At 45.1% G+C, this 11177-nt stretch overlaps 1 protein-coding gene across 6 annotated transcripts in view; it reads right to left on the bottom strand.

Moving 5' to 3' along the window:
* Positions 1-8746: 8746 nt before the first annotated feature.
* Positions 8747-11177, bottom strand: part of LOC100556708 (alpha-1,3-mannosyl-glycoprotein 4-beta-N-acetylglucosaminyltransferase C) — a 52965-nt gene continuing 50534 nt past the window's right edge. For all 6 annotated transcript variants that reach the window (XM_016993383.2, XM_008110033.3, XM_016993386.2 and 3 more), the window contains exon 4: positions 8747-10636. In XM_016993383.2, the coding sequence (XP_016848872.2) occupies positions 9498-10636 (1139 nt within the window). In that variant the 3' untranslated portion in view covers positions 8747-9497. The remainder of the gene's footprint in view (positions 10637-11177) is intronic.

Genomic DNA, 11177 nt, shown 5'->3' with positions numbered 1-11177 from the left:
TGTTTTAGTGTTTTTTGTTTGTTTGTTTGTTTTTTGCATTGGTCTAGGCAATGTGGAAGTAATATGTCACTTCTAAAATATTTAAATGTCTTTGGGTCTTTGGGAATGTCTTCCATCTCACAAAAAAGTGTCAGTTGATTGAATGCAGGTAGCAGGCCATACTTAGTCCAACCTTCTTGTTGTTGTATGCTTTCAAGACCCAAAGACAACCCTATCATGCAATTTTCTTGGCAAGATTTGTTCAGAACAGGTTTGCCTTTACCTTCCTCTTTGGCTGAGAAAGTGTGACATCCCCAAGATTACCAAGTGACTGGGTGAGCAGAGATTTGAACCCTGCTCCTCAGAATCAGAGTCAAATGTTCAAACCTCTACAATGCACTTGCTGTCAGCTAAATATACTAAACACAATAAATAAGAATGGCTCCAGATGTACCAATTTGTTATTTTTTGGAGGTAGTGTTGATCCAGAGATGGGGAAGTCTGCAAAAAAGGCATTCCTATAAGTCACCTTCTCATGCAAGACTATTTGTCCTGCTTCAGTGGATTTAATGAGAATTACCTGATTTAAAACAAATCTATGTCAAAGTCATATAGTGCTGGGAAAGATCTCATCCTGTCCAAGTATTGCATTTAGTCTGACAATTTGCGGAAATGGGTTTTATTTTTTAATGCCAAGAAACAGAATTGGTGTTGATTCATTAGAGCCAACATGTCACTCTCAGACCTTGATTTATGTGATGCCAGAGAATAATATATTTCATGTTAATACTCAGGCCAAAATCCTGCTGAGTCCATTCTACTAATCATTGCATTTTTCTCAGGGTTGCACAGCAACAGTTAAGAAAGGCTGATAAGACCTGCTGCTGTCTTCATACCGCTTATTTCTGTAATTCCTGATTTCTTTCATGGCTGTTTTTCCTCCATAGAGCACATCAAAATAATGGCCTTGGTGCATATGGCTGCTATCCCTCTACCACATTATTATAACTAATTGGCATGATCAGGTGTAAAACTAAAAAAAGTTGCTGGATATAGATAAGTTAGATTCGTTCCATTCATTTCTATGAAAATTTAGTTTCACTAACTGTTTAGATCTAGTCCATCAGATGCTGGGCACCCCTTTTCTTCATTAGATAGGACCTCTAACTTGGATGTTCAACAGATAGATAGACAGACACACCTGAAAGTATATGACAAGCAAGTACAGTTTATGATAGAATGCAGTGGTGCTTTAGAAGATTCCGAAATCTTTTCCCATTCCCACCCACATGAAGATAGATTATTGTTAGCCTGGACAGGGATGCACTGAGGCCATTTAGTTGCATCTTTTCAATATATTATAGTGCTGTTAGGAGCAGCTGTTGACCAAGGCAAAGAATTGGTTTAGGTATGTTTCAACATGCTTTATACAGTAGAGTCTCACTTATCCAACACTCACTTATTGTTCTGGATTATCCAACGCATTTTTGTAGTCAATCTTTTCAATACATTGTGATATTTTGGTGCTAAATTCGTAAATATAGTAATTACTACGTAGCATTACTGCGTATTGAACTACTTTTTCTGTCAAATTTGTTGTATAACATGATGTTTTGGTGCTTAATTTGTAAAATCATAACCTAATTTGATGTTTAATAGGCTTTTCCTTAATCCCTCCTTATTATCCAACATATTCACTTATCCAACATTCTGCCGGCCCGTTTATGTTGGATAAGTGAGACTCTACTGTATTTGTTCTGATCATAGAACACATGCATGTGCCACGGATCTATTGCAACATTTAGGCAAGCAATGGGAAGGTGCTGGAGGGTAGAACTCAGCTGTTTATGCAAAATAAACCCCAATGAAACAGATGTCAGGACGTGCCTCTCCCTTTTCATAATGAAACATTAAAATATACTGGGCAGAGGCCCTTTTATGTGGCCCCTTCCCTATAGCAATATATTCTGTGAAAATATGGGATACGGCTTTCTTTGTTGTGGCACACTAACTGTGGCCTGACCTCACATTGTGTATTCCCCCTTTACTTTTTGTTTTAACAGTGTTGTTTTAAATGGTTAGCATTTTTAAAGCCCTTTTATTAACTTTACACAAGATCTCAAGATACAGAGGAGGATAGAACCTGCAATTTGCTCCCTTATTTAGCTTGCTGCTTCCAAAGGATGTTGTTCAATTTTAGCCTGGAAAAGAGAAGGTTGAAGTGACATGATAGCCATGTTTAAATATTTGAAAGGATGTCATATTCAATGGATTCAAGTGTAGGTAAACAGTAAGAAGAACTGACATTCAGTAGTGGAATATGCTGCCGCCTCAGAGTGTGGTGAAGACTCCTCTCCGGAGGTATTAAATAGAGGCTGGATGGCCATCTGTCAAGAGTGCTTTGATTGTGTACTCCTGCATAGCAGGTGATTGGACTGGATGGCCCTTATGGTCTTTTCCAGCTGGATAATTCTATGATTCTATAAGTATTGAACAATGATTCAGCTGCAGGGATAGTTGGCTGCTCTGTGTGGAAGTGAGACTTTTTGTGTGTGTGTGAATGTGCATCTGACAATGCAGTCTGGCCCTTTGTTGAGTTCCTGTTAAGCCAACAGGAATGCAAATGAGAGCACCAACAGACCAAAGGCGCCACTCCTTTAAAAAGGAAAGAGGGATGAATGGAAATTACAAAAGAAATGCTGCCACAGTGACTATGAATAAATAATGCCCTGCATCCAGGATCGGCTTTCCACTATGGAGGGTTCAGCTTATGGGAGGTCCCTCTGCCCCTTTTGAGAGGGATTCCCCCCCCCCACTCCTCAAATGACCCCATTTAGCAAGATGCATTGATATTCCCTGTAGCTTGCAAGGGGGAGGGTTGATATGGAACTGATATGGACTGCTTCTGGCAGTCCATTTGCACACACCTCAACTTGGATCCAACCCAATTATGCATTAATGCTGCAGCTGTATTATCTCTGTAATCTTAGTAGAAGCCTTGAACAGGTGATGTGGATCAAATTTTAACTAGGGTCATCCAGGTTCACAACTCTGTAAACTGAATGAAACAAAGATGCTTGTGAAACAAATACGCTTTCCAGGTTATACACAAATCTAAGATTTTGAAGTAAGAATCAGTCAGTCAGGGTTAGACATGGATAGCACAAAAATAAATGTCAGTTTATGCCTGAATCAAAGTATTTTACTATTTCAAGTAAAGAAAAAATGAGAGAAAATATTTTTCTTAGGGTCGGATGGCTCTTGTGGTCTTTTCCAACTCTGTTCCCAGTTATATTCTTATAAAATAGGAGTTCAATTCCCTCAAATCAACTCCTCAGAGGGAGAACTATTGCAACCCAAGGTGCCCCCGAAGTTCCTGGCCAACTCCCTGCCACTGCTCAGCTTGTATCTCTGGTTCAAATGCCTTTTATGGTTACAACATAAATGTGTTACAGACTCACTCATTGCAACAACCCTTTCATTTATTGTTAGGTGGAATCCCCTTCTCAAATATCTAACAGCCTCCTGAAATAACTTCTGAAGATTTGTATGTTTACTGAACATTACACATCCAGGTATCCTATACTAATGCCAACTTCATTATCTCAAATGCAGATATTTATATATTGTGTTGTCGAAGGCTTTCATGGCCGGGATCACAGGGTTGTTGTATGTCTTTCGGGCTGTGTGGCCATGTTCCAGAAGCATTCTCTCCTGACGTTTCGCCCACATCTATGGCAGGCATCCTCAGAGGTTGTGAGGTATTTATATATTAAAAAGGTATCAACTATACAAATCAAAGAGGGCTTGGAGCAGGCTTGGGAAACCGACTGGGTTTGTAGAGGTATAATATACCTGAGCAGCTACTGAAGACTGAGGTTACAGAATATTGATGTGGCAATGGAAAACAGGTGGAAGGATGAAAGAGAGCCAAACATGACTGGAAAATGGAAAAGGGCATGTCTGGTAGGCTGAATAGAAGTACTATTCAGTTCAAGTTTTTTTGAGATCATTCTGTTAACACCTTTTAAAAATCATATACCATCCACTATAGGCTATTAATACACATAATTCATAACAATGGGAGGTGGTTTAGTCCCTCTTAACAGCTGCCTTGACATGTAAGAACAAAAACAAAAATACAAAAGGATGCACCTTGGTGGAAGGAACTCTTGAGGTTTAGGGTAAAATGGTGTCCCGAACAAAAAATGTGAACTTTGGTGGAGGTTTGGGCATTGGCTAAGCAGGTGATACAGTAATTCACAGTTTAGTAAAAAAATCAAATGTGAGATCCAATTGTTCCTTCAAAAAGCAGAACCTGATTAAAGAAAGAGTCAGGCAGGCATAACATTAGGCAGTAGCACATGTGCTTGAAAATCTAGAATAATGATTTGTTAATTCAAGGCATCTTCCTATTCAGATATGGCTTTTGAATACACATTAGAAAGCTGCATTTATGGCAAAGACGAATGCTAACATGAATATGCAGAACGTATTCAAACAGAAGTCTAGTTCTTGTACAGTAATTTCAGCTACAGTGCTTCTGAACCATAACTGATACAGTATATTCACATGCACGTGAAAGCCCCATTCTTGTGAATTCTATGGCTCTTTTTTGGAACAACCAGGAATGCATTAGGGAGATCATATTGTTTTGGAATCTTTTCATAGAATCATAGAATCATAGAATAGTAGAGTTGGAAGAGACCTCATGGGCCATCCAGTCCAACCCCCTGCCAAGAAGCAGGAAATCGCATTCAAAGCACCCCCGACAGATGGCCATCCAGCCTCTGCTTAAAAGCCTCCAAGGAAGGAGCCTCCACCACAGCCCGGGGGAGAGAGTTCCACTGTCGAACAGCCCTCACAGTGAGGAAGTTCTTCCTGATGTTCAAGTGGAATCTCCTTTCCTGTAGTTTGAAGCCATTGTTCCGTGTCCTAGTCTGCAGGGCAGCAGAAAACAAGCTCGCTCCCTCCTCCCTATGACTTCCCTTCACGTATTTGTACATGGCTATCATGTCTCCTCTCAGCCTTCTCTTCTGCAGGCTAAACATGCCAAGCTCTTTAAGCCGCTCCTCATAGGGCTTGTTCTCCAGACCCTTAATCATTTTAGTTGCCCTCCTCTGGACGCTTTCCAGCTTGTCAACATCTCCCTTCAACTGTGGTGCCCAGAATTGGACGCAGTATTCCAGGTGTGGTCTGACCAAGGCAGAATAGAGAGGGAGCATGACTTCCCTGGATCTAGACGCTATACCCCTATTGATGCAGGCCAGAATCCCGTTGGCTTTCTTAGCAGCCGCATCACATTGTTGGCTCATGTTTAACTTGTTGTCCACGAGGACTCCAAGGTCTTTTTCGCACACACTGCTGTCAAGCCAGGCATCGTCCCCCATTCTGTATCTTTGATTTCCATTTTTTCTTTTTGGAAGAACTTGAATGAAGCAAAGATTAGAAGAGTTCAATTGAGTGGATCAATCCACTATTCAAGGAGATTATGTTAGGAGAAAGTGACTGCACCTGCCTTGCTGTAATCAGGGGTAAGAACACCAATTTCTGTCCCAGTTGAGGATCTTTAGTCCCATACCCATTAGCAGTTATCCCAACCCAGCATCCGGATGCTTTGGATGCCAGCTTCATTCAATCAGCACTGCTTCCCATACACTTGGAGGGTTGCCCATTTTCAGCTTTTTTTTGTGGTTCTAAAACTAAAAGAACAACATTTGTTCGCTTTGACTGCATCCACCAGTATAAGTTATATCTGAAGTTATTATTTATTTTTATTAATTTAATGTACCCTGCCTTTCTGCCAACAAGGCACTCATGGTTGATAACAAGATTAAAAAATAAATTTTCTTAATCAAAGTACAAACCATCAAAAACAAATAAATTAAAAAAACACACAGTAAAAGATGTGGCCATTGGCAAAGTACTTGGATGTCTTCAAGACCAGACCAGTTTGCCCTTGAAAGGCCTGCATGAATAAGAATGCCCTTGACTCCAATGGAGAAACAACAAAGGGAACCAGACTAGTGTTGCTTGGCAGTGCGCACTAGCCTCTGAGAACAGCCACCAAGAAGTCTCCCTCTTGGTTTTCTATTCAACAATAATAGCAGCTGGACTGAGAAACTTGATTTCCTGAAGAGATTAAGACGTGGATTGACGCACACAGGAAAATGTGATCTTTCAAACAGTCCCAAATCATACAAGGCTTCATAGGCCACCACCAGAAACCTATGTTGTACTTAGAAAAGAACCATTGTTCTACCTTGTTCTAGTCTGGCTGCAATATTCTGGACCGGTTGCTTCATTCAAATAGAATGCAACTAATGGTATGCATCACCATGCCTAAATCAAACCAAGGTATTTGTCACTGTGGCCAAATTTACTAGCATGGCTGCATTTGATACACTAGGTTGAGTATTAATAACACAATCCTGGATGCCACTGAAATGTAAGAATAATATATAGAAGCATATTCAAACTAGGAACCTGAGTCTTCAGGGGAGGTGTAACACTCATTTGGCACATTCGATTTTATTCCCTAATTTGCCATTGATTCATGGTCACTATCGACAGGGCCGGCCCCACTCATGCGGCAGCTGACGCCGCCGCCTCGGGCGCAGGCCCGGGGGGGCGCCGTCAGGCTGGGCGGGAGGCGGGGCACCGCCCTGACGGTGCCCCGCCTCCCGCCCAGTGCGCCCTGGCCCGTCTGGCCTGCTTGAAAAGGCCAGACGGGCGAGCGGGAGTAGCGTGGGAGGCGGGGCCAGCTCTGACGCCGCTCCCCCCCCGCCCAGCGTGCCTTGGCCCCGCCTCCCACGCTGCGTGGGAGGCAGGGCCAAGGCACGCTGGGCGGGGGGGGAGCGGCGTCAGAGCTGGCTCCGCCTCCCACGCTACTCCCGCTCGCCCGTCTGGCCTTCCTAGAAGGCCAGAAAGCAGCGGAGGTCCCTCCAGGCCGCGATTGCGGCCTGGAGGGACCTCCGCTGCTTTCTGGCCTGGTAGGAAAGGCCAGACGGGCGAGCGGGAGTAGCGGAGGCGGAGCCAGCTCTGACGCCGCTCCCCCCCGCCCAGCGTGCCTTGGCCCTGCCTCGGGAGGCGGGGCCAAGGCACGCTGGGCGGGGGAGGAGCGGCGTCAGAGCTGGCTCCGCCTCCGCTACTCCCGCTCGCCCGTCTGGCCTTTCCTACCAGGCCAGAAAGCAGCGGAGGTCCCTCCAGGCCGCAATCGCGGCCTGGAGGGACCTCCGCTGCTTTCTGGCCTTCTAGGAAGGCCAGACGGGCGAGCGGGAGTAGCGTGGGAGGCGGAGCCAGCTCTGACGCCGCTCCCCCCCCGCCCAGCGTGCCTTGGCCCTGCCTCCCACGCAGCGTGGGAGGCGGGGCCAAGGCACGCTGGGCGGGGGGGGAGCGGCGTCAGAGCTGGCTCCGCCTCCGCTACTCCCGCTCGCCCGTCTGGCCTTTCCTACCAGGCCAGAAAGCAGCGGAGGTCCCTCCAGGCCGCAATCGCGGCCTGGAGGGACCTCCGCTGCTTTCTGGCCTGCTAGGAAGGCCAGACGGGCGAGTGGGAGTAGCGTGGGAGGCGGGGCCAACTCTGGCCCCGCCCCCCGCCCAGCGTGCCCTGGCCCCGCCTCCCACGCAGCGTGGGAGGCGGGGCCAGGGCACGCTGGGCGGGGGCGGGGCCAACTGTGGCCCCGCCCCCTCACTAATCGCCATGGCCCCGCCTCCCACGCAGCGTGGGAGGCGGGGCCAGGGCGTGGGAGGCGGGGCCGGTGGCGGGGGCGCTTTTCAGCACCCCCGCTTCCCATTAAAAATTATCTCCGGCCGGCCCTGACTATCGATACGACTTTCAATTGGAAAACCCCAGCATGGATGTTGATGTTTCTGAGAACAAGAAGTTCAGGAGGTTCCAGTAGTATCTAGTTAGCTCAAGATGGAAAACTATCAGGTAACAGGATGGGAGATATTCCAGGAGGATTCAATTTGGTATTAAAGATATAGCACTCAAACCTGAGGACTGGGCAGGGAAATGGAGTGACTGTGGACTACTGGAACTATGCTTCCCACCTACCCCAATCTGATCTCCTGGAGACTTACTATCCTAATTCATCCAGCCAAACCTCCAGGAATCAGGTCAATATGCTTATTCTAGATCAGGACCTAGATGCCACTTTCCCCTATTCAATTACCTGGAATTGGCTTTCAGTCCTTGGAAATTCTCACCAAGACCACTCAGGACCTCTAACTAGAGAGACAGTCTGGGAAGCAACACCACTCTGTTGTGCACTACACTGCTATTTCTCTCACTCTCTCTGCCCTTCACCATTACAATGACCACTCTAATTCACTTCCCCTCCCTGTTCCCTTCTGATGGGCAAAACAAACCTGGCAACCACACCATGCTCCTCTCTTCCTTGTTTACTTCAGAAGTGGTTTCCCCCAAAGCAAGTGCACTTTAGAATAATCTCTTTCAAGACAAAACACATGCAATCTTTTCTTTTTTGCCTTAAACCAAGAAAGCTGATGCAACTAGGTAAAATCACAGTGCCTAGCAGGAAGGCAAGAAGTCTGAACTTTCTACTCCCAGAAGTCCATCTGGAGTAGTCACAGGAAAAAACAGTTTACCAGATGCCATATCCCATCACAGTCTATTTGGGCAAAGTAAGTGGTTTCTTCTTATTCCGGCAGATTTTTAAACAAATCATTCTAATTATAAAGAATAATTAGTGCATGTGTCGGTTGTTAAAAATAAATATCAAAATCATCCAGCAGCATCCCGAAGTGCAAGAAATTCATCACACAACTTTAGTGAAAACCTCTGTAGACTTGAACTTTTCTAAATCTGCTCCATGCAGTTTTGGTTAAAAGGTGTGTACTCAGTTTGTCTCCTATAATATTGTCTCCTGTAGAGTCTCCTGCATTTTAGATACAAACACCTGAGAGGTATAGGTTATCATTGATATGGCTGATCACGCTAGAGTGAGGGAAATAAGGAAGCATATCCTTTCCTCCACCCGTGCCTCTATGGATCTTCTATGGTGGAGACTGTAAGGTTATGTATCTTCCAGGGTAGTAAATCAGGAGGGCACAAAGCCAAGAGGAATCCCAACAGATGTTCCTGAGGCTACAAATTAGACTTATCACTCCGTTCTGATGTCCAGTTTGATTGCTATTTCTCTAGCCCCACATAACAAACTATACTGTCAATGATAGTAGGAAAAGGAAGGTGCGTATAAAGTAGTTCAGCCTGGAGCTAGAGAAACTTGTGCAACAGGGCCTCTCTAACAGGTGCAGTTGAAGATACTGCAGGTTGCCACAACTGTGCAGAATGCCGATGGGATGATCTGATTTCTGAGGAAATATATAGGTCCAAAGCATCTAATTTGTAAATGATATCAGACTCATTATGACTGGGGATACAGAACCTACTTTTTCTTCTGCCTATTAGATTCTTACATCAATGAGGAGAAACTGTCCACCATCAGTGTTCCTGCCACTGCAAAAAAACTTTGATAATTCAGCATGGAGTTCATTCAGGACCTGGGCTTTGTCCAGATGCTGATGCTGCTTATGATCAGCCATTCACTCTGACCCTCAGTCACCATAATACGCATACACTCAGGCACAGAGGCTGTGCTGTTCTCTAGGTTCCCTCTGTCAAAATGTCCATTTTCAAAGCGCCCAATGGGGGTATACTTGATACAGTGTTGCTTGCTCTTCTCAGTGCCCAACTCCACAAGCCCTGCTCGGAGATAGTCGTCTTGATGGTGCTCAGATCCTGTATGGATCTGGATGCGGACAATGGGAGCTGCCTGCTTAAACACCAGTGTGAAATAACTGCCAGCAGTGGGGGCCTTGCCCCAGAAATAGTCTGCCATGTTGCTGTAAGCCTTATAGGGCAGGTAATTCTCAAATGTCACAATATCTGTAACCATATCTGCTGGGGGATTGTCTGGGAATCTAGAAAGGTCCTCTTCAAAGTCTTCGTCTTTCAACCTGTTTGCTGTGCCCTGGAAGGAAGAGTAATGGCCAATGTGCTGAAAGAGGGATGGCTTGAAACGAATGACTTCCTTTTGGGTAAGGAGGAGGCGAAAGTGCACAAGAAGCCAGTCGCAAGGCATCTCCTGGTAAAAGAGCATGAGGAATCGAGCCAGTTGGGGAAGGTCACGGGAGTGGTAGAGTTTGCCAATGTAGCCAAGCTTGGAAAACTCCAGGGTTACCCAGGAGGTGTCCTTGAGGGATGCCAGCCTCATCTGGATGGCTGTGAAAAAGGACTTGGAGCAACGGACATCATCTTCAATCATGAGGAAGTAGGTAGAAAGGTTGGCTGCGAAGTTCATGAGGTAGGCATAATCCACATTCTGCTTTGATCTGAATTGCACACGGTCTTCAGCATCATTGAAGTTCCTCTTTAGGTCTTCCAGGGAAGGGTAATATTCAGAAGGTGCATGAATAAGCAGCAAGTGGCCCAGCAGAAGATGTGGGGCAAATCTCTTGGCAACCTGCTCGACCATTTGTGCATTCCACTCCTGATCTGGATCAGCTAAGTGCACCACCACCACCATCTTCCTCAGCTCTTCCTGAGTTGATTGTTCAAAAACAGACTTTAGGGTTTCCATGAGATAGTTCTCTCGTTTCCGCTTGACAGAACACAGCCCCACTGTCAGAAACTCTGAAATAGACAGCAAGAAGGTATACAACTTCATAAATACAAGGATATGAGAGGAATGTTTACAGTATTTCAATGCCAAAAACAATTACTTGAAGTTGCATCCTTTCTGAAGAATTCAGGGTCAGCAGACAAAGCTGAAGGGCAGTAGACCGAGGAGAGGCAAGTTTAAATGTCTCCTCTTATGACACATAGCCAGTTAAGAATTTTTTTCTGACAAGATGTGGCGATTATTCCAGATTTAAGTGATTTAAAAAATGAGGTTAGCAAATTCAAAAAGAGATCTTTCTTAATCTAGTTTCCCCAGCATAATTAGTGGCCACGCTAGCTGGGCATGTTAATAATAATGTTAATGAGACCCCACACATCAGATCAAATTCATGATCTACTCTGGGTAATTTGAAGTAGATCTGGAATGGGTTTTTTTTGACAAACAATTGTTAAACAATGGCAGTAGAAAGTAGAATCCAAGCTCCCAGAACCCAGAGGATTGCATCTTAAGCTTCTCCTTGAGCTCTAAAGGGCCAAGGAACTACTGTAGCTG

Source organism: Anolis carolinensis, chromosome 4 (assembly GCF_035594765.1).
Source record: "Anolis carolinensis isolate JA03-04 chromosome 4, rAnoCar3.1.pri, whole genome shotgun sequence".
Lineage (NCBI taxonomy): Eukaryota > Metazoa > Chordata > Lepidosauria > Squamata > Dactyloidae > Anolis > Anolis carolinensis.
The sequence above is the reverse complement of the archived record's forward strand: the minus strand, read 5'-3'. Positions and strand labels throughout refer to the sequence as shown.